The following is a 27,914-nucleotide window of genomic DNA, read 5'->3' on the forward strand; positions in this document are numbered from 1 at the left end:
GCGTTGCTTCCCATGGTCCACATGTCTCGTGACCCCCCCCCGCCGCCAAGGCGATTTAATTCGCTGCAGCTTAACGGGTAACATTAAGACAAAAAATGTAATTTTTGTTTTAAACACTGAAGGGTTTTTATTTATTCTTTTTAAAAACGCCGCATAATTAATGTGCGAATTATATTATTTATCTAATTGTGTTTTTTTTTACGAAACCAATAATTTTTTCTCGAGTCAAATCTGCTCCCCGCGTTAACTTAATCCGCTAAATGATTTAAAAGCGTTCACCCTTTAAACAAAACTAAATAAACTATGGGGGGTGGGGGGGACTTTTTTGCGTGTGTGCGCGTGTGTTTTTCCATTCCCTTATTTTACGTACAATTATATTTATTTTTAAATACAGAGTTTGAAGTTTATCCCGAATTGGTGAATAGTGAGCGCTGAGGCCTGTTGCCTCACCTAGGCCGCAGGCTTCACGGTAAGTGTGAGGTCTATTTTCTTAAAGTCGTTCTCTATTGTTGACTTGTTACACCTCGTCCAACGTGATTTGTGTTATGTGTTATGTTTGTGTGTTGTGTGGTGAGTCTGTGGGTCTGTGTGTGGTGAGTCTGTGGGTGTCTGTGTGGTGAGTCTGTGGGTGTCTGTGTGGTGAGTCTGTGGGTCTCTGTGTGGTGAGTGTGGGTGTCTGTGTGGTGAGTCTGTGGGTCTCTGTGTGAGTCTATGGGTCTCTGTGTGGTGAGTCTGTGGGTCTCTGTGTGAGTCTATGGGTCTCTGTGTGGTGAGTCTGTGGGTCTCTGTGTGGTGAGTCTGTGGGTCTCTGTGTGGTGAGTCTGTGGGTGTCTGTGTGGTGAGTCTGTGGGTCTCTGTGTGGTGAGTCTGTGGGTCTCTGTGTGAGTCTATGGGTCTCTGTGTGGTGAGTCTGTGGGTCTCTGTGTGAGTCTATGGGCCTCTGTGTGGTGAGTCTGTGGGTGTCTCTGTGTGGTGAGTCTGTGGGTCTCTGTGTGGTGAGTCTGTGGGTGTCTGTGTGGTGAGTCTGTGGGTCTCTGTGTGGTGAGTCTGTGGGTCTCTGTGTGGTGAGTCTGTGGGTCTCTGTGTGGTGAGTCTATGTGTCTCTGTGTGGTGAGTCTTTGGGTCTCTGTGTGGTGAGTCTGTGGGTCTCTGTGTGGTGAGTCTGTGGGTCTCTGTGTGGTGAGTCTAGGTTTCTGTGTGGTGAGTCTGTGGGTCTCTGTGTGGTGAGTCTGTGAGTTTCTGTGTGGTGAGTTTGTGGGTCTCTGTGTGGTGAGTCTGTGGGTCTCTGTGTGGTGAGTCTGTGGGTGTCTGTGTGGTGAGTCTGTGGGTCTCTGTGTGGTGAGTCTGTGGGTCTCTGTGTGGTGAGTTTGTGGGTCTCTGTGTGGTGAGTCTATGTGTCTCTGTGTGGTGAGTCTTTGGGTCTCTGTGTGGTGAGTCTGTGGGTCTCTGTGTGGTGAGTCTGTGGGTCTCTGTGTGGTGAGTCTAGGTTTCTGTGTGGTGAGTCTGTGGGTCTCTGTGTGGTGAGTCTGTGAGTTTCTGTGTGGTGAGTTTGTGGGTCTCTGTGTGGTGAGTCTGTGGGTGTCTGTGTGGTGAGTCTGTGGGTCTCTGTGTGGTGAGTCTGTGGGTCTCTGTGTGAGTCTATGGGTCTCTGTGTGGTGAGTCTGTGAGTCTCTGTGTGAGTCTATGGGTCTCTGTGTGGTGAGTCTGTGGGTCTCTGTGTGGTGAGTCTGTGGGTCTCTGTGTGGTGAGTCTGTGGGTGTCTGTGTGGTGAGTCTGTGGGTCTCTGTGTGGTGAGTCTGTGGGTCTCTGTGTGGTGAGTCTGTGGGTCTCTGTGTGAGTCTATGGGTCTCTGTGTGGTGAGTCTGTGGGTCTCTGTGTGAGTCTATGGGCCTCTGTGTGGTGAGTCTGTGGGTGTCTCTGTGTGGTGAGTCTGTGGGTCTCTGTGTGGTGAGTCTGTGGGTGTCTGTGTGGTGAGTCTGTGGGTCTCTGTGTGGTGAGTCTGTGGGTCTCTGTGTGGTGAGTCTGTGGGTCTCTGTGTGGTGAGTCTATGTGTCTCTGTGTGGTGAGTCTGTGGGTCTCTGTGTGGTGAGTCTGTGGGTCTCTGTGTGGTGAGTCTGTGGGTCTCTGTGTGGTGAGTCTAGGTTTCTGTGTGGTGAGTCTGTGGGTCTCTGTGTGGTGAGTCTGTGAGTTTCTGTGTGGTGAGTTTGTGGGTCTCTGTGTGGTGAGTCTGTGGGTCTCTGTGTGGTGAGTCTGTGGGTGTCTGTGTGGTGAGTCTGTGGGTCTCTGTGTGGTGAGTCTGTGGGTCTCTGTGTGGTGAGTCTGTGGGTCTCTGTGTGGTGAGTCTATGTGTCTCTGTGTGGTGAGTCTTTGGGTCTCTGTGTGGTGAGTCTGTGGGTCTCTGTGTGGTGAGTCTGTGGGTCTCTGTGTGGTGAGTCTAGGTTTCTGTGTGGTGAGTCTGTGGGTCTCTGTGTGGTGAGTCTGTGAGTTTCTGTGTGGTGAGTTTGTGGGTCTCTGTGTGGTGAGTCTGTGGGTCTCTGTGTGATGAGTCTGTGGGTCTCTGTGTGGTGAGTCTGTGGGCCTCTGTGTGAGTGTGTGGGTCTCTGTGTGGTGAGTCTGTGGGTCTCTGTGTGATGAGTCTGTGGGTCTCTGTGTGATGAGACTGTGGGTCTCTGTGTGATGAGTCTGTGGGTCTCTGTGTGTTGAGTCTGTGGGTCTCTGTGTGGTGAGTCTGTGGGCCTCTGTGTGGTGAGTCTGTGGGTCTCTGTGTGATGAGTCTGTAGGTCTCTTGTGTGATGTGTTTGTGGGTCTCTGCGTATGTGGGTTTCTGTGTGATGAGTCTGTGGGTCTCTGCGTGAGTCTATGGGTCTCTGTGTGATGAGTCTGTGGGTCTCTGTGTGGTGAGTCTGTGGGTCTCTGTGTGATGAGTCTGTGGGTCTCTGCGTGAGTCTGTGGGTCTCTGTGTGAGTCTGTGGGTCTCTGCGTGAGTCTGTGGGTCTCTGTGTGTTGAGTCTGTGGGTCTCTGTGTGGTGAGTCTGTGGGCCTCTGTGTGGTGAGTCTGTGGGTCTCTGTGTGATGAGTTTGTGGGTCTCAGCGTGAGTCTGTGGGTCTCTGTGTGATGAGTCTGTAGGTCTCTTGTGTGATGCGTTTGTGGGTCTCTGCGTGAGTATGTGGGTTTCTGTGTGATGAGTCTGTGGGTCTCTGCGTGAGTCTATGGGTCTCTGTGTCATGAGTCTGTGGGTCTCTGTGTGGTGAGTCTGTGGGTCTCTGTGTGATGAGTCTGTGGGTCTCTGCGTGAGTCTGTGGGTCTCTGTGTGAGTCTGTGGGTCTCTGCGTGAGTCTGTGGGTCTCTGCGTGAGTCTGTGGGTCTCTGCGTGAGTCTGTGGGTCTCTCCGTGAGTCTATATGTGCGTGGCAGTGTGGCAGTTTATGTATTTATGTGTGTGGATGCCGTACACTGCAGTGGTGTACAGAACGTTGGTGTCAAGTATTTTGCGTGGTGGTTCTGTGGTTGTAGTGTGGTGTACAGTGCTGTGTGGTACGTTGTGATTATGGTAGTGTGTAGTGTGGTACATGGTGTAGTGTGGTTCATGGTGGTGTATAAAACATCGCCACTGGGGAGACAAAGGCGGCCACCCACCCCCTCGCCTTCATAGGTGCTGCTCGCTAACTGCACTTACCCCAACAGCCTGTTAAGGCTACACGGGGGATCTTTATCAATGTCTGAGCTTCTGTGTCGCTTGCCTCGCAGATGGCTTCACTCGTCAAGTCTCCTCCACCCCCTCCTCCTCCTCCGCTCATCAAACAAGAGGCTGCTGATGATGATGAGGAGGAGGAGAGCCCGGAGCCTGGGATGAGTCCTGACCTGGCGGTGAAGCGTGAAGACGCCGCCGCTGACGGTGACGATGACACGGCCGGTGAGATCTCAGATTCAGAATAGGCTGCAGGATTCCCATGCGTGGCTTTTGAAGCCCTTTTCGACAGATGTCCAGTGTGGGCAGGGCCGGCATGTCTTTGGCGAGTGGACGCATCTGTGGTGTCGTGAATCTCCTGACAGGGAGACGACGCATAGCCAGGGTTTTGACGCCCAGGATCTCGGCGTCTCCGGCTCGGTGTCTTTCTCACACTGCCGTTGTGAACCACCTCAGACGAGAGGAGACACCCAGACCCAGGGCTTGAACCCAGCATCTCAGTGTCTCTGGCTTGGTCATCATGAACCCCCTGAGACAGAGAGAGACACCCAGACCCAGGGCTTGAACCCAGCCTCTCCGCGTCTCTGGCTTGGTCATCATGAACCCCCTGAGACAGAGAGAGACACCCAGACCCATGGCTTGAACCCAGCCTCTCAGTGTCTCTGGCTTGGTCATCATGAACCCCCTGAGACAGAGAGACACCCAGACCCAGGGCTTGAACCCAGCCTCTCTGTGTCTCTGACTTGGTCATCATGAACCCCCTGAGACAGAGAGAGACACCCAGACCCAGGGATCGAACCCAGCCTCTCAGTGTCTCTGACTTGGTCATCATGAACCCCCTGAGACAGAGAGAGACACCCAGACCCAGGGCTTGAACCCAGCTTCTCCGCGTCTCTGGCTTGGTCATCATGAACCCCCTGAGACAGAGACACCCAGACCCAGGGATCGAACCCAGCTTCTCCGCATCTCTGGCTCGGTCATCATGAACCCCCTGAGACAGAGAGAAACACCCAGACCCAGGGCTTGAACCCAGCCTCTCTGTGTCTCTGGCTTGGTCATCATGAACCCCCCTGAGACAGAGAGAGACACCCAGACCCAGGGCTTGAACCCAGCTTCTCCGCGTCTCTGGCTCAGTCAGCATGAACCCCCTGAGACAGAGAGAGACACCCAGACCCAGGGCTTGAACCCAGCTTCTCCGGGTCTCTGGCTCGGTCATCATGAACCCCCTGAGACAGAGAGAGACACCCAGACCCAGGGCTTGAACCCAGCATCTCTGTGTCTCTGGCTTGGTCATCATGAACCTCCTGAGACAGAGAGAGACACCCAGACCCAGGGCTTGAACCCAGCCTCTCTGTGTCTCTGGCTTGGTCATCATGAACCTCCTGAGACAGAGAGAGACACCCAGACCCAGGGATTGAACCCAGCATCTCAGTTTCTCTGGCTTGGTCATCATGAACCCCCTGAGACAGAGACACCCAGACCCAGGGCTTGAACCCAGCTTCTCAGTGTCTCTGGCTTGGTCATCATGAACCCCCTGAGAAAGAGAGAGACACCCAGACCCAGGGATTGAACCCAGCTTCTCCGTGTCTCTGGCTTGGTCATCATGAACCCCCTGAGACAGAAAGAGACACCCAGACCCAGGGCTTGAACCCAGCTTCTCAGTGTCACTGGCTTGGTCATCATGAACCCCCTGAGAGACAGAGAGAGAGACACCCAGACCCAGGGCTTGAACCCAGCATCTCTGTGTCTCTTGCTTGGTCATCATGAACCCCCTGAGACAGAGATACCGAGACCCAGGGCTTGAACCCAGCTTCTCCGCGTCTCTGGCTCGGTCATCATGAACCCCCTGAGACAGAGAGAGACACCCAGACCCAGGGATCGAACCCAGCATCTCCGCGTCTCTGGCTCGGTCATCATGAACCACCTCATACGAGAGGAGATACCCAGACCCAGGGCTTGAACCCAGCCTCTCAGTGTCTCTGGCTTGGTCATCATGAACCCCCTGAGACAGAGAGAGACACCCAGACCCAGGGCTTGAACCCAGCTTCTCTGTGTCTCTGGCTCGGTCATCATGAACCCCCTGAGACAGAGAGAGACACCCAGACCCAGGGATTGAACCCAGCTTCTCCGTGTCTCTGGCTTGGTCATCATGAACCCCCTGAGACAGAGAGAGACACCCAGACCCAGGGATCGAACCCAGCATCTCAGTGTCTCTGGCTCAGTCATCATGAACCTCCTGAGAAAGAGAGAGACACCCAGACCCAGGGCTTGAACCCAGCTTCTCTGTGTCTCTGGCTTGGTCATCATGAACCTCCTGAGACAGAGCGAGACACCCAGACCCAGGGCTTGAACCCAGCATCTCAGTGTCTCTACCTTGGTCATCATGAACCCCCTGAGACAGAGAGAGACACCCAGATCCAGGGCTTGAACCCAGCTTCTCCGCGTCTCTGGCTCAGTCAGCATGAACCCCCTGAGACAGAGAGAGACACCCAGACCCAGGGCTTGAACCCAGCTTCTCCGGGTCTCTGGCTCGGTTATCATGAACCCCCTGAGACAGAGAGAGACACCCAGACCCAGGGCTTGAACCCAGCATCTCTGTGTCTCTGGCTTGGTCATCATGAACCTCCTGAGACAGAGAGAGACACCCAGACCCAGGGCTTGAACCCAGCCTCTCTGTGTCTCTGGCTTGGTCATCATGAACCTCCTGAGACAGAGAGAGACACCCAGACCCAGGGATTGAACCCAGCTTCTCAGTTTCTCTGGCTTGGTCATCATGAACCCCCTGAGACAGAGACACCCAGACCCAGGGCTTGAACCCAGCTTCTCAGTGTCTCTGGCTTGGTCATCATGAACCCCCTGAGAAAGAGAGAGACACCCAGACCCAGGGATTGAACCCAGCTTCTCCGTGTCTCTGGCTTGGTCATCATGAACCCCCTGAGACAGAGAGAGACACCCAGACCCAGGGCTTGAACCCAGCATCTCAGTGTCTCTGACTTGGTCATCATGAACCCCCTGAGACAGAGAGAGACATCCAGACCCAGGGATCGAACCCAGCGTCTCTGTGTCTCTGGCTCGGTCATCATGAACCCCCTGAGACAGAGACACCCAGACCCAGGGATTGAACCCAGCTTCTCAGTGTCACTGGCTTGGTCATCATGAACCCCCTGAGAGACAGAGAGAGAGACACCCAGACCCAGGGCTTGAACCCAGCCTCTCTGTCTCTTGCTTGGTCATCATGAACCCCCTGAGACAGAGATACCGAGACCCAGGGCTTGAACCCAGCTTCTCCGCGTCTCTGGCTCGGTCATCATGAACCCCCTGAGACAGAGAGAGACACCCAGACCCAGGGATCGAACCCAGCATCTCCGCGTCTCTGGCTCGGTCATCATGAACCACCTCATACGAGAGGAGATACCCAGACCCAGGGCTTGAACCCAGCCTCTCAGTGTCTCTGGCTTGGTCATCATGAACCCCCTGAGACAGAGAGAGACACCCAGACCCAGGGCTTGAACCCAGCTTCTCTGTGTCTCTGGCTCGGTCATCATGAACCCCCTGAGACAGAGAGAGACACCCAGACCCAGGGATTGAACCCAGCTTCTCCGTGTCTCTGGCTTGGTCATCATGAACCCCCTGAGACAGAGAGAGACACCCAGACCCAGGGATCGAACCCAGCATCTCAGTGTCTCTGGCTCAGTCATCATGAACCTCCTGAGAAAGAGAGAGACACCCAGACCCAGGGCTTGAACCCAGCTTCTCTGTGTCTCTGGCTTGGTCATCATGAACCTCCTGAGACAGAGCGAGACACCCAGACCCAGGGCTTGAACCCAGCATCTCAGTGTCTCTACCTTGGTCATCATGAACCCCCTGAGACAGAGAGAGACACCCAGATCCAGGGATCGAACCCCGCTTCTCAGTGTCTCTGGCTTGGTCATCATGAACCCCCTGAGACAGACACCCAGACCCAGGGCTTGAACCCAGGCTCTCAGTGTCTCTGGCCCAGCCACCATCTCCCTGAGCCTCTCAGTCTCCTCTCATCTGAGCAGTAGCAGCAGCAGCAGTGTTTGTGTGCAGCAGCAGCAGCGTGTGTGTGTGCAGCAGCAGTGTGTGTGTGTGTGTACAGCAGGAGCGTGTGTGTGTGTGCAGCAGGAGCGGCATTGTGTGTGTGTGCAGCAGGAGCGTGTGTGTGTGTGCAGCAGGAGCGGCATGTGTGTGTGTGTGTGCAGCAGGAGCAACATGTGTGTGTGTGTGTGCAGCAGCAGTGTGTGTGTGTGCAGCAGGAGCAGCATGTGTGTATGTGTGCAGCAGCAGGAGCGTGTGTGTGCAGCAGGAGCGTGTGTGTGTGTGCAGCAGGAGCGGCATGTGTGTGCATGTGCAGCAGGAGCGGCATGTGTGTGTGCAGCAGCAGTGTGTGTGGGTGCAGCAGGAGCGTGTGTGTGTGCAGCAGGAGCGTGTGTGTGTGCACGTGCAGCAGGAGCGTGTGTGTGCACGTGCAGCAGGAGCGTGCGTGTGCATGTGCAGCAGGAGCGTGCGTGTGCACGTGCAGCAGCAGCAGTGTGTGTGTTTGCAGCAGGAGCGTGTGTGCATGTGCAGCAGGAGCATGTGTGCGTGCAGCAGGAGCAGCAGTGTGTGTGTGTGTGCATGTGCAGCAGGAGCGGCATGTGTGTGTGTGCAGCAGCAGTGTGTGTGTGTGCAGTAGCAGTGTGTGTCTGTGCAGCAGGAGCGGTTGTGAAGCAAGAGGAGGGTGAGGGCCGTCTGGGCCGCGAGATCGTGAGGACGCTGGTGAAGAGCGAAGTGGTGGAGGAGGAGGATGGTGAGTGAGAGAGGGTGATGGTGGTGATGGTGGTGATGGTGAGTGAGAGAGGGTGATGGTGATGGTGAGTGAGAGAGGATGATGGTGAGTGAGAGAGGATGATGGTGATGGTGAGTGAGAGAGGATGTGGTGATGGTGGTGATGGTGAGTGAGAGAGGGTGATGGTGATGGTGGTGATGGTGAGTGAGAGAGGATGTGGTGATGGTGAGTGAGAGAGGATGTGGTGATGGTGGTGATGGTGAGTGAGAGAGGATGTGGTGATGGTGGTGATGGTGAGTGAGAGAGGATGTGGTGATGGTGGTGAGTGACAGAGGATGTGGTGATGGTGGTGATGGTGAGTGAGAGAGGATGTGGTGATGGTGGTGATGGTGAGTGAGGGAGGATGGTGGTGATGGTGAGTGAGAGAGGATGTGGTGATGGTGAGTGAGAGAGGGTGATGGTGGTGATGGTGAGTGAGAGAGGATGTGGTGATGGTGAGTGAGAGAGGGTGATGGTGAGTGAGAGAGGATGGTGGTGATGGTGGTGATGGTGAGTAAGAGAGGGTGATGGTGGTGATGGTGAGTGAGAGAGGATGGTGGTGATGATGGTGAGTGAGAGAGGGTGATGGTGATGATGGTGGTGATGGTGAGTGAGAGATGGTGATGGTGAGTGAGAGAGGGTGATGGTGAGTGAGAGAGGGTGATGGTGATGGTGAGTGAGAGAGGATGGTGATGAGTGAGAGAGGATGGTGGTGATGGTGAGTGAGATAGGGGGATGGAGGTGATGGTGAGTGAGAGAGGGTGATGGTGAGTGAGAGAGGGTGATGGTGATGGTGAGTGAGAGAGGATGGTGGTGAGTGAGAGAGGATGGTGGTGATGGTGAGTGAGATAGGGGGATGGTGGTGATGGTGAGTGAGAGAGGGTGATGGTGAGTGAGAGAGGGGGATGGTGCTGATGGTGAGTGAGAGAGGATGATGGTGATGGTGGGTGAGAGAGGGTGATGGTGGTGATGGTGAGTGAGAGAGGAGGATGGTGATGGTGAGTGAGAGAGGATGATGGTGATGGTGAGTGAGAGAGGGTGATGGTGGTGATGGTGAGTGAGAGAGGAGGATGGTGATGGTGAGTGAGAGAGGATGGTGGTGATGGTGAGTGAGAGAGGGTGATGGTGGTGATGGTGAGTGAGAGAGGAGGATGGTGATGGTGAGTGAGAGAGGGTGATGGTGGTGATGGTGAGTGAGAGAGGAGGATGGTGATGGTGAGTGAGAGAGGATGGTGGTGATGGTGAGTGAGAGAGGGTGATGGTGGTGATGGTGAGTGAGAGAGGGTGATGGTGAGTGAGAGAGGGGGATGGTGATGATGGTGAGTGAGAGAGGATGATGGTGAGTGAGTGAGAGAGGGTGATGGTGGTGATGGTGAGTGAGAGAGGAGGATGGTGATGGTGAGTGAGAGAGGATGGTGGTGATGGTGAGTGAGAGAGGGTGATGGTGAGTGAGAGAGGGTGATGGTGATGGTGAGTGAGAGAGGATGGTGGTGATGGTGAGTGAGAGAGGGTGATGGTGAGTGAGAGAGGAGGATGGTGATGGTGAGTGAGAGAGGATGGTGGTGATGGTGAGTGAGAGAGGGTGATGGTGAGTGAGAGAGGGGGAGAGTTCCTCACACGCCAGCAGAAGGGCGCTGAGCTAAGAGGAGCATGCGTTACAGAACGATCACGTCCCTTGGTGCTGCGTTCGCCACGAGCCAGTGGTTCTCAACCAGGGGTTACCCCTGGGGCGGGTTGGGGGGGGGCGTGGCAACGACCCAGGGGGTAACGTCTCGGGGTTAATTTACAAACGCGTGACGTCATGTCGCGCGCGTGACAGAGTCATTGGTGAATAATCACGTCGCGTGAATCTGACAACATGTGTAATATATACAGTGGTCGCTCGTTTATCGCGGGGGATACGTTCTAAAAATAACCCGCAATAGACGAAATCCGCAAAGTAATCAGCTTTATTTTTTTACAATTATTATACATGTTTTAAGGCCGTAAAGCCCCTAACCACAAACTTTTATGCACTTTTCTCAGACAGGCATTAACATTTTCTCACATTTCTCTCTTATTTAAACACTCTCAAAGTTCAAACTTTCGCAGATTTAAAAAAATAAGTACAATATTAGTAAATGAAACCAAAGATCAAAACCTGTTTTCAAGCCCAAACATTGTTGTAAATCTGGCTAGCCGAACGCATTCTGTACTCCCTTAGCTAATCAGGACGCAGAACACATGTGCGGTTCTCCTTTAGCCAATCAGGACGCCGAACACAATGCGCGTTCATACTGTACGCAGGAAAAAAGCATGCAAAATTACACTAAAAAAAATCCGCGAAACAGCGAGGCCATGAAAGGTGAACCGCGTTATAGTGAGGGACAACTGTATATATATAAAAAAAAAACCTTTTTTTAAACACGATTTAATGAAATGTACCGTACGAGTAATGGCAGAACTCCAGGAAGTGGCCCCGAAGCTTGCCCACAACGTTAAGGGGACCGTGGTGATTCACAGCCAACGTCAGTTGAGCATGGACAATTAAGACCCAAGCCGATAGAACGTAGTATTGTCATCAGTGTGACGTAATTATACCAAGTTTGCAGTCGATACCACATTGGGAAATGGGTTAAAATTGAGTTACAAGATTTGAGGATACAACAACGACGACAACAGACAGAGTGAGTTAATAAAAAGCGTGTAAAAGATTCATACTCTTTGGTTCTATTCGGTAAAGTCACGTAGGTAAAAAATTAAAACAACAAAAATCACGACGTTTCGGCCATTAATTTTTTACCTACGTGACTTTACCGAATAGAACCAAAGAGTATGGATCCTTGCAGTCACGAAAGCTTAAAATCTAGAAGTGTTAAAGATTGTTTAAAAATTATATATTTTTTATTTTTAATGATAGAATCTAGTATTGTCATCAGTGTGACATAAGTATACCAAGTTGGCAGTCGATACCACATTGGGAAGTGGGTTAACATTGATATACGAGTGCTTTGGATTACAAACACGTTTCCGGAACGAATTATGCTCGCAATCCAAGGTTGGACTATATCAGGTATAGCCCTGTGAGCCATGCGGCTCTTGACTCGGGCGCAACCGCAACAAAACAAAAACGTGAACAAGAAACGTCTTAAAGTGACTAAACGCAACAGAAAAATCCTAGGAAAAAACCAGCAAAGTCTTCCAGAAAAAAACACCGCACGTCAATGCTGTGTGAAAAAATCCCAGTGGGATGCAAGTCAAACAATAACAACCATAAGACAATGTAGACTCAAGTTATCAGGCTAACTCTGTACTACAACAATTAAAATATGGCTAAACCAAAACGTTTTCAAAATCACTCAAAAAAATAAAATATGTAAAACATGTGATGGAGCATTACCATGTGATACCATCACATTATGAACTGCTCTGTATATTATAATGCAAGGATGAGAACTTAAAAGATATGAATTGCTTCCAACTGTTTTAATTGTAATAGAACATATTCTTGGTTCTTTCGGTAAAGTCACGTAGAAGGTGAAACAAAATAATAAAAATATAAAACAATAAAATTCTCACGACGTTTCGACTGCAACACAAGCAATCATCATCAGGTGTGAAAACCACAACAAGAAAATTTGAAAAAAAGTGGCGCTTATTTTTAACGTTAAAAAGAACCAAGAATATGAATCCCCGCAGTCACGAAAGCTTTAAATTGAAATAGAACAATCAAACATAGAACAATTGTCACGTTAAATAAAGTTATAATAATAAATGAAACAATTCCAATAAGAAAGCAATGGGACTTTTCAAATCGCAAATCTCCGTGATTTGTTCTTGACACCTGATGAAGATCGCTTGCGTAGTGATCGAAACGTCGTGATCGTTTTGGTTTAGCCATATTTTGTTTGTTGTAGTACAGAGTTAGCCTGATAACTTTAATCCTTATTGTCTTATGGTTGTTATTGTTGGAATTGCATCCCACTGGGATTTTTGCATACAGCGTTGATGTACGGTGCTTTTTCTGGAAGACTTTGCTGTTTTTTTCCAGGATTTTTCTGTTGCGTTTAGTCACTTCGAAGACGTTCCTTGTTCACGTTTTTGTTTTGTTACGGTTGCACCCGAGTCAAGAGCCGCATGGCTCACAGGCTTATACCTGAAACTGAAAACTAGCAGCTGGTTAGGGTATCCCTCACGAAATGGACTCAAATCGGTTAAAATATTGGACGTTAACCGTTCTCGCGCATCTTTTTTTCTCGGAACCGTGTTGGGTCAGGCAAGGGGGGGGGGGGGGGAGCTGGGAGTGGGGAGGTTACTGGGTCGAAAGAAAATTCAATAAGGGGGGGGGTAAAGTAGCCAACACTTCGATAGGTGACTAGCCACATCAAACGCTTTGGTTCTTTCGGTAAAGTCACGTAGGTAGAAAAATGAATAGATCACGACGTTTCGATCGCAACACAAGCAACCGTCATCAGGTGGGACAACCACAGTAAGAGAAGTGTGATGTTATAAGCGTTGTTATTATAATGCCAGGCCCTCCTTACAATGGTCCGGCGTGGCTTCGGTCTGCTTCACGATGGCCGCGAGATCGCAGCAGGAGAGACAGGACGCAGCCCCCAGGGCTCAGAGCCGTGTCCTCGTGTGTCAGACACTGACGCAGCGGCTTCTGACGGTGCATCGTCGCGTCTCTCGGCCGGAGAATCTGGATCCTTAACCCTCGCTGGGACCCCGCAGAGTTTGGGATGACCGGTCAACACTCACCGATTCCCCCGCTCGCTCACCGCCATATTACTACTGATAGCCACCGCGATTTACCGTTCCTGCGAACTTCACTCGCCGATTGACTCAAGTCGATAAACTAAACAAATTGTTATTTAACCAGGTAAGGCCCACTGAGCAGTGTAGCTCTTTTTCTAGAAGCGACCTGGCCACGAATGATAGCTCAACGAAGTGGCCCATCATCTTGATTTGAAGCTTTCGTGACTGCAGGAATCCATACTCTTCGGTTCTTTCGGTGAAGTCATCGCGTAGGTAGAAAATGAATAGATCACGACGTTTCGATCGCAACACAAGCGACCCTCTCTCACCTGAAGACGGTCGCCTGTGTTGTGATGGAAATGTCGTGATCTGTTAATTTTCTATCTACGCGATGACTTCACCGAAAGAAACAAAGAGTATGGCCCATCATCGCCGCGTGGACGTTTGTGGGGAGGAGCCAAAATACTCGAAACGCACGATTATAAATGTGGAGGGGAAAACCGGAGGAGCCAGACCACAAAATCCACGCGACCACAGGGCGAAAGAGCGACGTGCGAACTCCAAATACACAGCAGGCGTCAGGGTCGGGATCGAACCCACTACCTCCTGCATGCCAGGCGGGGTAGTCAACATCTCCTAGCCACCGTGGCGCCCACCTGCCCACTCACCCGTCGGTCATTCGCCTCCTTGTCGCTCTTCTACTGATTTTCTAAACATGGGCGGTGACACGGCCGAGCCGTAGCGCGTTCGCCACTTGGTGCAGAGGGTTCGCTGTTCAAGGACAGCGGCCGCCCTGGTCAATTCTGCAGTGTGAACTAACCCCTGAGTAAGGCTTGCCCGTCTGCTCCGTTCAAGACTGGATTCTTATAGACGTCATTCCTAACAAGAGTAGATCGTTGTGTGCCAGCGTCACTTGGCAGAATATTAATTACACCGCAATGTTTTCTTTGGATAAAGACAGACAGCCACATTGTCCCCTACTGTGAGACTACTGTGGACTATATTCTTGGTTCTTTCGGTAAAGTCACGTGGAAGGGAAACAAATAATAAAAATATAAAACAATAAAATTCTCACGACGTTTCGACTGCAACACAAGCAATCATCGTCAGGTGTGAAAACCACAGCAAGAATTAAAAAAAAATACACCTGATGATGATTGCTTGTGTCGCAGTCGAAACGTCGTGAAAATGTTATTGTTTTATATTTGTATTATTTTATTGTTTCCCTTCTACGTGACTTTACCGAAAGAACCAAGAATATGAATCCCTGCAGTCACGAAAGCTTTAAATCTAAATTTACTGTGGACTATAATCCTCCGTGAAACACAGCAGTTACGGCCTTCCTTCACGATAGACTCGTGCTGTACGATCGGCGATAATACCGTAATGTACTCAGTTATTTGATTTGATTCAGTTCCAGATCTGAAGATCGTTAAAGTGGAAGGAGCCTGTGAGAGGCCGGAGGAGATGGAGGATTCCCATGGGTGTCTGGGCACTCAGGACCAGAACTTCATCGAGGTGGAGTTGTCGGGGGATGACGTTGGTGAAGGTGAGAGTTCCACCAATTGATCGCGTCGCACAGGGAGAACGCAACAGCATCTTCTTGTCTCGTCGCCGGTCACATCCCGGTCAGGCGGGCAGCTGCTACAGCGGTGGCCTGATGGTCAGCGGCAGCAGCAGCTGACCGGACCTGTGATCCAGAGGTCACCGGTTCGATTCTGTCTACCGGCACGGCAGTTTGTGAAATGATGGGAGCAGGCTTCTCGAATGCCACGCCCCATCCACCGCCACCGCCCACCCCGGGCAATAAATGGGAGTAACCCGCACCTCCCGAGAAGTGCCGGCTTTAGTGTGGAGGAGCGGACCACAATACCGGCCTAGAGCTCCCCCGCAGCGGAAGGCCCCTTCCGCCGGCAGTGGCGCGGGCAACGCAATTGCAGGGCGGCGCCTTTACCCGTTGCACTAGGATGGGGCGAAGTTGGGCGGGCGCACGGCTACACGGCGCCGTGCCCCCCCCCCCCCCTTGGGACCTCCTCCGGCCGGCAACGACTCCCGATTCCTCGATCCGGTCCGTTGTTGACCCCCGTTGGTGTCGAGTCCGGGCTCGTCTGGCCACTGGTGCTTATCGGAAGGCGGTTGCAGGCTCTTGCCAGGATGTGGGCAAGTACCTTGGCAGGCACCGAGAGCAGCGGGCAGCGTCGCCCCTGCGGTGTTTTGGTGCGGTCAGCTCAGTCCGACCCTTTCACTTTGGGACGATCGGTCCCCCGTCTCCAATCGGGGTGGGGGGGTGGGGGGGTCAGACCCCGATCTCTAAGCTGCATCAATCACCGAGTGGTGGAGCCCTTTAAGCAAATCCTCCCCGCCGGCCTTCAGAAGTTCGGCTGTGATGCCGCAAACCCCAGCCGCCTTTCCCCCCCCCCCCACCTTCAGCCTCCCCCACCTTCAGCCTCCCCCCCCCCCCCCACCTTCAGCCTCCCCCACCTTCAGCCTCCCCCCCCCCACCTTCAGCCTCCCCACCGCTGTCTCCGGACTTCGTCCAGTGGCGGAGGGGCCTCGGATATGGGGCGGGGGGGGGGGGGGGGAACGGCGGCCCTGCGCGCGGCATCAGGCACATCCAGCTTCACAGCCGGAGAGGAGGGAGCGAGGAGCTGCTCAGAGTACCTGGCCCACACAGCCCCAGCACTCCCGAGAATCTGACGCAAGAGATCCATCGGCCACCTCCGATGAGGCCACTCGAGGTTTGGGTTTTGGAGCGGAGGCTTTTGAGGGCCCGTTATGCACAGCCGCGTGTCACCCGTACACAGGTGGCTCCCGAACAAGCCCATCAGGTCCACGACCAAATGCTTCCCTCCCATCCCTTCTCAACAAGGCCTGACGTACCAGCTGGCCGCGCAGGACGAATTTGCAACACCGCTCAAAAGGTCGCGGGTGTCTCCGATGAGGTGAGACCCCCTCCTTGACTCCAACACGGCCACTGGCCGCCTCCAAGATCCCCACGCTTGAATGCTTCCGATTCGAGACCTCGACGGCAATCCCCTCATCTCAGGAGTTTCTCGAGGTCTAGCGCTTCCACGCTGGACCTCGGAATCCTCTTTTGGGACTTTAGGCGGTACCAGGGGTCTGCTATCAGCAAGCCTACGATCAGTATTGAGGATGACCCCGCACTCGTGACGACCCGGCAGTTCTGGAGGTGCTTCCAAGCGGGTGCCATACGAGAACGTGATCGATCTCCTTCTCTGCACCGGCGGCATCGAAGAGCCAAAGTTCCGGCGACGAGGAGTCAGGCCGTTGGAGCCGTGATAACATAAATTCTCAGCTGCCCGGATGTTACAAAGTCCAAAAAGCAAGGCTCCATTGCTATTCTTGGTCCCTGTTCCGTGTGGACTGATACCCATCACCGCATTGAAGTCTCCGAGGACAGCCCGGGGCATCTCGAGGTAGGACACATGTCCAGGGACCGTCCCGTGGGTTTTGCACGTTCCGCCTGCCGGGGTCCCTCCGTGACACCACCTTCGTCCATGTCCTCAAGATCACGCGCCTCGGTGGGGGCTTGGACAGCGACAAGGAAGGGGCACCCGAGAGACCGCCCCAACCTCATCGTCACCGTACGTCTCACGAACCGCGGTGGCCCCCACCACCAAGGGAGTTTGTGCACGCTCGACCCGCAGTGGGCGCCCCCTGGTGGTGTTCACCGTGAGGGCAGCTGGACCAGCAGTGGATGTAACCGCCACGACTAACCTCGCCGTCCCCGGGGCGACCGCTTTGACCTTTGACCCCGAATATCAGGGGTAAATTATCATCATCTACCCGAGTTGAGACATTTGCCGGAGCCGAACCATACGAGTCGCTAAAGGTTCACACACGGGCTGGAGCCTTCGGGGGAACGACCGCTCAGCTGCCCTCCACTGGTGCCCTGTCGCACCTTTGAACGGCCGGACCAGGATAACGGCAAGAACCCACCAAACCCCTGGCCACTGGTCCGACAGGTCTTCATCGGCGCATCAGTGGTGGGTCCTTTCACATGGCTCAGCCGCAAGCCGTACCGCGGATGGTGGTGTTAGTCTGTGTTTAAGATAGAATGTAAACACGCGAGAGGTGGGCCTCGAGAAGGTGACCATCTGCCACCCTAAGCACTCACATTCACGGAAAAACACCTGCAGGACGCAGTGCGGGCGGACGCTGCAGCACAGTTATGCATTCCATCTTGAATACACATACGCGTGTGTGTGCGTGCGTGCGGCAGACGAGGGTAGGGAGATGGAGCCGTTGTGCGAGGCGTGCCGGAGGGACCTTGGCAGGTGGTTCGTGTCGGGTCAAGCAAAACCCACGGGACGGTCCCCACGATGCTGCCTGCGGTGCGGGAAGACGCTTACAGGCGTAACGTCACGCAACAACAACAACGACGTTCCGCGGATGAGGACATTGGCACCGAAGGAGCCGTGCGTCGTTCGATCGGAAACGGCGAAGGCTTCCAGGCCCGCGCGCAGGCCGGTGGTGCGCGGCGAACGGCAGAGGCGGCACGTGTGCGGCGAGTGCGGCAAGGGCTTCCCGTACCGCTGCCTGCTGAGGACGCACTCGGGGATCCACACGGGCGAGTGGCCGTACGCGTGCGGCGAGTGCGGCAAGGGCTTCCCGCAGCGCTCCCACCTGGAGACGCACGCGCGCATCCACACCGGCGAAAGGCCGCACGCCTGCGCCGAATGCGGCAAGGGCTTCAGGCAGCGCTCGGACCTGAATATTCACCTGGTGACGCACACGGGCGAGCGGCCGCACGCCTGCGGCGTCTGCGGCAAGGCCTTCTCGCTTCGCTACAACCTGGAGAGGCACGCGCGGATCCACACGGGCGAGAGGCCGCACGTCTGCACGCAGTGCGGCAAGGGGTTCTCTCAGAGCGACACCCTCAAGAGGCACGCGAGGATCCACACGGGCGAGAAGCCGCACGTCTGCACGCGGTGCGGCAAGGGGTTCTCTCAGAGCGACACCCTCAAGAGGCACGCGAGGACGCACGCCGGCGAGCAGAAGCCTTGAGGTCGAAGGGATTTGCCGATCGGACGAGCATTGATATGGATGGGGGAAGGGTGGCCCGGTGACTTGGAGATGTGACGGCCGAGATCCTGGATTTGAATCCAGGTCTAGGCCACTTTGCGTGTCAACCGAGTTCTCGCGTGTGCTGAGATATTTATTGGTCTCGGCTCGGCCACCAGTTGACAGTATAAATCGTGATCGCATTAAGTTTGATTTTGCATTGAATTTGGCCGAATCGCAGCTCCGAGAATAAATATTTTATATATTTGCACTTATACGGTGTCGCTTAAGTTCCTCAGCAACTCAAAGCACACCCCCCCACCATCGCACCTCAATCTCCAACATTCCCAGGGCACCCCCAGTGGGAGCTACCCCTAGGCGGCACAAGGTGTACAACACAGCAATGGCCTGCGAGCGGGAATACTCGCTCTCGGTTGACCTCACGGAGGCTCTTTAAGGTCCACTGTGAAGCAGACGGCACTTGGTATTCGTTTGCATTCGTTTTAACCGCAGCGTTAACCAAGGCGGCTGGGCCTACTACCTGTGTGTGTGTGTGTTGTGAGTGGGGAGTGGTGGCGCGGCCGTTGCATCGGTAACCCGGCGGAGAGCCCAGTTAAATTGTCGCTCGCGGCAGCCAGCGACATCGGTGAATATCTGAACCGGTCCTGGGCCCTCCCCCAGGTCGGCTCGCCCTTAAATGATTACCTGGTGCAGTGTGTATTACACATCAGCACCGGGGAACAAAGGCGGCAGGCCGTGGTGTCATAGGGGTAGTTTGACCATGCTTCACACCCGTCGGCTGGGTTGTTGAAAGGGGGGGGGGGTGAAGAGGGTGGGGATAACCAGGACCTGTTCAGACATCAATCGTCACAGATGTTGGCCGTTGGCCAGAAAATCAAACCTAGGTCAACTGGGCTCCGATTAGCATGGTTGGCTCCGTACGTAGCGCAGTGCGCCAACCACTGCACGACCGCTCCCAATATAACACCCACATGCAGTTTGCATGAACCACAATGCTATAGATAAACGCAGAGACTCGTAGACTCATCCAGACCTATAGAAACCCAGATACTTAATTCAGAGTGAATTCTTAGAGACGTTATTTTTAAAAAGAGTAGGCCATTGTGTACCAGCGCCACTATCCCATTTCACAGACTATGATAAATGGCAACCCAATGTTGGCTTTGGCTAAAGCAACATAGCAGAATTGTCCCCTGCTGTGAGACTATTGTAGATTATAATCCTCCGTGAAACACAACAGCAACTTCCTTCACGATAGCCTTGCGCTATACGAGCGGCTGTAATACCAAAGGTGCTCAGTTATTTGATTTGATTCAGTTCCAGATCTGAAGATCGTTAAAGTGGAAGGAGCCAGTGAGAGGCCAGAGGAGATGGGGGATTCCCATGGGTGTCTGGGTACTCCAGACCAGAACTTCATCGAGGTGGCGTTGTCAGGGGAGGACGTTGGTGAAGGTGAGAGTTCCACCTCTGATCGCGTCGCACAGGGAGAACGCAACATCATCTTCTTGTCTCGTCGCCGGTCACGTCCTAGTCAGGCGGGAAGCTGCTGCAGTGGTGTGCTGATGGTCAGCTATAGCTCACTAGACCAGTGATCCAGATTTTGTCGATTCGACTCCATTTCCCAGCACAGCAGTTGTGAAATGATGGGACAGGATAATAAATGGGAGTTACCCACAGCTTCCGAGATGTACTGGCTCGGCGTGGTGGATTAGACCTCAATACCAGTCTAGAGCTCCCTGAAGTGGAGGATGGCACTCCACACGACACTCTGGGTCTTCTCAGCCATAGTCATGCCCTCCCTTCTCTTTGCTTGCAAAACGTGGACCCCTCTCATGGAAAATCTGCACCGGTTTAAAACTTTCAGGCTGGCCTGGCAAGGTTGCATTGGCTGGGTCATGTAGCCCTCATGCCCAGCCACCGCAAGTCCAAGCATCTTCCATTTGACCGGATAGAGGGGGCTAAACGGGCACGGCACAAGCTGGAGAAGAGATGGACTGATGCGGTACAGGAGGATGTGGAGCCGAGTGGACTTTCCGAAGACTGGTACCAGCGGTGTTAAGATTGGCCTCTGAGGAGGAGGCTCGTGAAAGATGCTACTGGGCAGTTGGAGGCAGTCGCCCTCCAACAATGGAGGGCGGATGAGCAACGCTCACAACAATGAGCGGAGTGCCAGGTAGATAACATGCGACAAGTTGGCACAGTGGAGGCACAGGTGGTGCATCTGCCAGTCTTCTCAGTCAACCCATGGCACCTGGGTCTATCCCGTGACCTTTTGACGAGCCTTCGACACTTCACGCGGCGTCTGTCTCAGTGCCTGGCACAAGCGACGTGGCGATGTCACCACCACTTAGTGGAGAATGGCGGCTGTTGTTATGGGCCAAAGCATATCCCTGCTGCACCGCGGCATTCACAGAGAAGATGTCAAAGGTGCCCCAACCTCATTTTACAGCACCCTGCGACTCTTGAGTAGAGGGCGGAGATGGGACCGAAAATGCCGTCTGGTATAGCCGCAGGACGACCCACAGTCGAGAAAGGCATTCTTTAGGTCAATGAAGACCACAAGGAGCACCTGCCTGCACTCCCTGCCACGCGCCACCAAAAACCCAAAGAGCCAGGATCCAGTCCTCTTTGGTATGAATCCAACCTCTTTTGGTCTCTGGTGCTTATTGGAAGGCGGCTGCGGACTCTTGCCAGGAGATTGTGGGCGAGTACCTTGGCAGGCACCGCGGTATTTTGGTGCGGTCAGCTCAGTCCGCCCCTTTCAGATTGGGACAATCGGTCCCCCGTCTCCAATCGGGGCGGGGGGGGGGGGGGTGGGGCAGAGCCCAATCTCCAAACTGCATCAATCACCGTGCGGTGGAGACCTCTAAGCAAATTCTCCCCGCTGGCCTTCAGAAGTTCAGCCGTGATGCCGCAAACCCCAGCCGCCTTTCCCCCCCCCCCTTCAGCTTTCCTACCACTGTCTCTGGACTTGGTCCAGCGATGGAGGGGCATCGGATATGGGGGGGGGGGGGGATCGGCAGCCCTGCCCATCCAGCTTCACAGCCAGAGAGGAGGCAGCGAGGGGCAGCGAGGGGCTGCTCAGAGTACCTGGCCCACACAGCCCCAGCACTCCCGAGAATCTGACACGAGAGATCCATCGGTCACCTTCGGTGAGGCCACTCGAGGTTTGGCTTTGGAGCGGAGGCGTTTGAGGCCCAATAGGCCGTCCAGGAGTCACCCGTACACGAACTGACCCATCAGGTCCACGATCAAACGCTACTTAGCCACACCGCGGATGGTGGTGTTAGTCTGTGTTTAAGATAGAATGTAAACACGCGAGAGGTGGGCCACGAGAAGGCAACCATCTGCCACCCTATGCACTCACATTCACGGAAAGACACCTGCAGGACGCAGTGCGGGCGGACGCTGCAGCACAGTTATGCATTCCATCTTGAATACACATACGCGTGTGTGTGCGTGCGTGCGGCAGACGAGGGTAGGGAGATGGAGCCGTTGTGCGAGGCGTGCCGGAGGGACCTTGGCAGGTGGTCCGTGTCGGGTCAAGCAAAACCCACGGGACGGTCCCCACGATGCTGCCTGCGGTGCGGGAAGACGCTTACAGGCGTAACGTCACGCAACAACAACGACAACGACGTTCCACGGATGAGGACATTGGCACCGAAGGAGCCGTGCGTCGTTCGATCGGAAACGGCGAAGGCTTCCAGGCCCGCGCGCAGGCCGGTGGTGCGCGGCGAACGGCAGAGGCGGCACGTGTGCGGCGAGTGCGGCAAGGGCTTCCCGTACCGCTGCCTGCTGAGGACGCACTCGGGGATCCACACGGGCGAGTGGCCGTACGCGTGCGGCGAGTGCGGCAAGGGCTTCCCGCAGCGCTCCCACCTGGAGACGCACGCGCGCATCCACACGGGCGAAAGGCCGCACGCCTGCGCCGAGTGTGGCAAGGGCTTCAGGCAGCGCTCGGACCTAAAGATCCACCTGGTGACGCACACGGGCGAGCGGCCGCACGCCTGCGGCGTCTGCGGCAAGGCCTTCTCTCAGCGCTCAAACCTCAGGATCCACGCGGCTACGCACACGGGTGAGAGGCCGCACGTCTGCGCCGAGTGCGGCAAGGCCTTCTCGCAGCGCTACAACCTGGAGAGGCACGCGCGGATCCACACGGGGGAGAGGCCGCACGTCTGCACGCGGTGCGGCAAGGGGTTCTCGCAGATCGACACCCTCAAGAGGCACGCGAGGACGCACGCCGGCGAGCAGAAGCCTTGAGGTCGAAGGAATTTGCGCTTGGTCAGAAAGTGGGGAGGGATTTGCCGATCGGATGAGCACTGATACGGCGGGGAGGCATCGTGAGTCGGAGGCCAGACGGCCCGGATCCTGGGTCCGAATCCAGGTCTCAGTTGCTTGTTGAGTAAACCGAGTTCTCGAGTGTGGTGAGCTAATGGTCTCATCTCGGTCACCAGTGACTTGCACAGACAAATAGACTCCCCCACAGGTCCATAAACCTCACACAGAGACGCACCAGAGACCTATTGGCCGAAACAGACTGAGCTGTGGTTAAACCGAGTGTCAAACGTGCAGCGAGTCGATCATCTGAGCCCGGTCACCGATGACTCCAGAAAAAACAAATCCCTGAGCGGATTCAATTTCGTTCTGCGCTGACTTTGGCCGAATCGCAGCTCCGGGAATTAAAAAAAAATCGAATCTTTGCACTTACACAACATGGCTTAATATTCAAAGCACCTCGCATCGCACCTCAGACTCAAACATTCCCAGTGCACCCCCAGTGGCAGCACACACGGTGTACAACACAGCAACGGTCTGCAAGTGTGGAAACTCGCTTTTGAATGACACCCAGCGGAATGCATTTATGATTTTCAGACTAATGAGAAAAAAATCTGAAAACATCGTAGCCGCCCTGGGTTTTTTGGCACGATCCACTTTGGGGGTATAACAAAAACGCTGGTCACCCCACCCTTGACGGAGGGGGCTCATGCCCAAGAACAATCTGTTATGGATGCTTCGGATGCTTTGGGATCATGTAGTGTATAGAGTTTACCTTCACCACACTGCTCAAGTGTGCCTGGGGTCAAGGGCCAGCAACCCTTGAACCTGACTGTCAATTACTACAAGAAACAAAGCCAAGCCTCAAAGGATGGACCAAAACGGAAACGACATGCGCCTGCCCACCAACCACGGGACAAGGAACTGCGAATCATTGAGATCAACATCCGTGGCCTGAGATCCAATATCGGAGAACTCGCCAACTTGTGCAATGAAAATGAGAACCTATAATTGTCATCGTGGTGGAAACGTTCCTGGATCCAACTGTTCAAGACGGAGGGGACTGCATTGTGATACCCGGTTACACCACGTGCAGCCGAAGAGATAGACCTGCCTCATCTGGAGGGGGCATTGCAGTGTACTGCCTAAAGGGAATTGCCATCCGTCATGACTCCCAAAGAGATCCACCAGACATAGAACTTAAGTGGCTCACAGTCACCTTACGTTCCCGGAAGCTACTCATGCGAGCTGTGTACAGACCACCAAATGCTTAACAATCACATTTTTGACCACTTGGACACTGAAACGCTGTCAAAATGACAGTTCGATGGACGTTCCATCATCCTGGTGGGAGACTTCAATGTCCATCATGAAGACTGGAAAGGTAGCAGAATAGCTTGCAAGTTCCTTTGGCCTCCAGCAGATTGTTGAATTTCCAACAAGAGGTGAGTAAATCCTGGACCATGCCATATGACTGACCTTCCTGCCATATCGACAACGCTTGCCAACCTTGGTACCTCAGACCATAACACGGTCCTTGTAAAGCTTTATGCCCCTGCGTACACAGACAAGCCCTACAATAGGAGAGTGTGGCAATACAACAAAGCCAATTACTGGGGAACGAGAGGCTTCAGCGCATCTACAGACTGGTCAAGAGTCTTCTCGGAGAGTGACTCTAAGAAGACGTGTGGCCAGGTCACTATACATCATCAGCGATGCTATGGAGCTGCTATACATCCCCGGCAAAAATGTCACCAAAAAGCCTGGAGATGAGGCATGGTGTGACGAGAAGTGTGGGAGAGCCACGAGGAAGAAGAGACGCCTCTTCCACCAGCTCAAGAAAAACGTTGCCGTCAACAAGCTGAAATGTTCCCATGCAAGACACTCCTACAGCCAGGCTGAGAAGAAGGCCAGATGGAACTACAACATCAAACTCAAGAAGGATCTTATTGCTGAAACCTTGACCAGTGAGAAATGCTGGAGACTCGTCAACTCCCTCTCTGGAAGAGCTGCAACCTCTGACATCCATATCATTGTGCACAATGATGTTGCCCATATCACGGCACGGGATAAAGCGGAAATGTTCTGTGAGACTTTTGCAAAGGTGCAAAAGAACCGGCCCCATACATTGAACCAAGCACCACCTGCTCAAATGAGAAGATCACCTTCAAGCCCAAAGACATCAACAGGCTCCTAAAGCAACTCAAGCCCGACAAAGCCACCGGCCCAGATCTAATCCCCACCAGAGTTTTCAAGCAATGCAGTGCTGAACTTCCAAGCCCTCTGTGTCACCTCTTCCACTGCTGCTTCTCGAGTGGAGTATTCCCAAACCAATGGAAGCTGGCCTCAGTAACCCCAAATGCAAAAGGACTCCAAAGCCGACCCATCAAAGTATCATCCCCCATATCCCTGCTCGGTATCATTAGCAAGATTATGGAGACAGCCATGAACAAACAATTTAAAAGGTACATGCTCAATGACAACCTGATCTCCTGCAGGAAGTTTGGATTCAGACCAGGTCACATCACAGCGGATCTTCTGAACAATCCTCTCTCGGAGGTGGAACACCTCGCTGGACAAGGGGGAAGAAGGCTGTGTCATAGCTCTGGACACCAAAGGAGCCTTTGACAAAGTGTGGCACAACGGCCTATCTGCCAAACTCTGCTCCGAGGAGGTATCTGGACAGCTTCTGACATGGCTGCAGAGCCACCTCTCCAACAGATCCATCAGAGTTGTAGTGTCTGGCCAGGCCTCAGAACTTTCTCCCATCCATGCCTCTTTACCACAAGGATCAATTTTCGGTCCACTCCACTTCCCCACCTTCGTTGACGACCTGGTCGATGTCTGCGAGAACCAGCTGTACCTCTTCGCTGACGACTCAACCCTCCGCGCTCGAATAAGATCACCTGCTGAAAGCAATGCATTGGCAGCTAGCCTGAACGGAGATCTTCGTCAAATGAACACCTGGGCAAAAAAATGGAAGATCACCTTTGAGCCATCAAAGTGCCAGACCATGGCACTGTCTTGGAAAATAATTCCATCCAATCTGGATCTGCATTTTGATGACTGACAGGTAGCATCAACCGACCGAGCTCGGAGATCCATCCTCGGTGTTACCGTTGACAGCAAGCCGACATGGGTCAAAAAACACGTCACCAACATCTCCATCAGAGCAGGACAGAAACTGCGTGCACTGAGAAAGGTGGCCAACAGACTTGACACAGAGGGCCGAGCCACAGACTACAAAGCTCCAGTCCGCAGTGTCATGGAGTGTGCCTCTTTGTGCTGCGTGGACGCTCCGCCGACTCAACTCGAAGCGTCTAGACAGCATCCAGGAGCAGGTGGTGAACTTAATTGGCGTCGATGAAGCCACCGCCAGCGCGCGACTCGCCACCCGCAGCCTGCATCACCGTCGACGAGTTGCCGCCGTCACAGCCCGCTGTACACAACGCGCTCCAACCACTGCTATGAAGACCTGCAGGCCAAGCAGACACAACCCTGCCAAGCCACGCCCTTGCCCCTCCCTTGCCCCTCCCCTCCACCAGTTGCCAGAACGTGCTCCCTGGGCAGAAGCGCCCTCTGTTGTCCGGATATGGAACTGCCTCCCTGAACAAATTGTCGCCAAAATCACCGATTCTGGTCTTCAGGCCTTCAAATGCCCGAGTACATGGACAGCTCAAAGACTAGGCCTCGTGGGACTGAGTCTTTGAGCTGCAGTGAACCGATTTGTTACGCCGATTAGATGTACTAATGTCTTTGATATGGTTATTGTTCACGATTGCACCAAAATAAAGTGTAATGTATGCTGAACTTCTTTCGCACCGTACATCTCCAACCGTGCTCATCGGAGGTGCGGGGGAAGGACAACAAACTAAACACAAAAATCAGTTCTAAAGAAATGAGTTTTTAATCTGGATCATTTAGAAGTGCATAGCTACAGTGGATTCCTAATATCGGAAGGAAGAGCATTCCAAACGGGTGCAGAAGTGCATCTGAAAGCGCCGCGCGATGGGGTGATTGTGTTCGATGGTTAGCCGAAACACGCTGCTGCGAGAATGACCGAAGTTCGCGTGATGGCTTATGGCCCTTGACGAGATCGGCGGGGTGTTGTGGTTCATTTGTGGCAAGCACTCTGTGTGTAAATGAGTGCGACCTCATAAATGTATTGGTTCGGCAACCGGTGCCGTGAACCGTCCTCAACAGGGGCAGACAAATTATATTCGTGATGCTCATCTATTGGCAATGAAGAAGGGCCATTGCCCAAAACGTCGCCAATTATACGTTTCCTTTTAAGGCCGCACGAACAGACACACGTGGTATTGTTATTGAGGAATGTGTCCAGGTGTATTTATATGCGCGTTTGTGTAATGTGTTCGCCTTGTATGTTTATTCGCATCTGCCAGTCATCGCGGAAAGTCTGTAAACTCCTGCCAGCAGCGAGAGCCTTTGCCACTTCGCGCGAATGCCCCAAAGTGGACGTAGCCTGGCGCACCGGTGAACCCGTAGCACCCGGTTCCGTCCTGTCACCCGCCACCAGCGAGAGCGTTCCACGCTTCACCCCGGCCTGACGCAAGCGCCGGCGACCCGAGTTCGATTCCCGCTCACGGCCACCGCCACCGGTGACGATTACCTCAACCGGTACCTGGGGCCTCGCCTGAGTCGACTCGGCCTCAAATGAGTTACCTGGTGCCGTGGTGAGTAGTGAACATCGTTACTGGGGGTGCTGACCTCCCAGCCTCAAGGCTACACGGGGTGGACCTTCGTCTGTATCCACACATTCGGGACGCTGCCTTCGGAACGAGAACCCCTTCACGGATACTCTGGGGAAATCCCATTGAGCCGATCGACCTTCGGCCCCCGCGCCAACGCCGCACACCGACAAAGCGGGGGGCGGCGCCGCCGTCGGGGGCGGCACCGCCGCCGGGGGCGGAGCCGCCGCCGGGGCCGACGGGCAGCGGAGCTGTCCCGCCGCGCGCCCGCGACGGGACAGCTCGCAAGCAGCACTTGGCCCCCAATGGTCTGCTCGAGGCTGCACGGGGCCGGTGCGGGGGAGCTGCGTGCGCTGCGTGCCGTCGTCGGTGAAACGTGAACGCGAGCCGAGCGGAGCGAGCGGGGGCTGCGCACTTTCTGCCTTTCGAACGTACGGCGGGGAGGTGCGCCACCGACGACGCCGCCGACGACTCGCGGGCGGCGTTCGGGCGGAGGCCAGCGGGCGGCGCTTCAAGCGTCTGCGTTTGCAATCGTCGACCGTGGAATTGCGAATAAAGTGACATTCATTATTTACTTATTTTCTCTGGCTCCCTCCTCCCCCCCTCCCCCCCTCGCGCGCAAGGCGTGGGT

The 27,914-nt window shown here is 54.1% G+C and overlaps 2 protein-coding genes across 2 annotated transcripts in view; both read left to right on the plus strand.

Annotated features, from left to right (window-relative positions):
• LOC116957912 (uncharacterized) lies at window positions 1-27,857 on the plus strand. Its single transcript, XM_076054580.1, has 6 exons — window positions 1-77; window positions 3,748-3,913; window positions 8,403-8,498; window positions 14,668-14,802; window positions 19,617-19,751; window positions 21,772-27,857. The coding sequence occupies exons 2-6, from the start codon at window positions 3,748-3,750 to the stop codon at window positions 22,557-22,559; spliced, it is 1,320 nt and encodes a 439-aa protein (XP_075910695.1). The 5' UTR covers window positions 1-77; the 3' UTR covers window positions 22,560-27,857.
• LOC116957913 (uncharacterized) overlaps window positions 72-27,914 on the plus strand; it is a 69,658-nt gene continuing 41,815 nt past the window's right edge. The window contains exon 1 of the mRNA XM_076054583.1: window positions 72-469. The gene's annotated coding sequence lies outside the window, so the exon portion shown is untranslated. The remainder of the gene's footprint in view (window positions 470-27,914) is intronic.

The sequence above is a fragment of the Petromyzon marinus genome, chromosome 66, assembly GCF_048934315.1.
Source record: "Petromyzon marinus isolate PM22_M1 ecotype Great Lakes invasive population chromosome 66, UKy_Petmar_22M1.pri1.0, whole genome shotgun sequence".
In the NCBI taxonomy this organism is placed as follows: domain Eukaryota; kingdom Metazoa; phylum Chordata; class Hyperoartia; order Petromyzontiformes; family Petromyzontidae; genus Petromyzon; species Petromyzon marinus.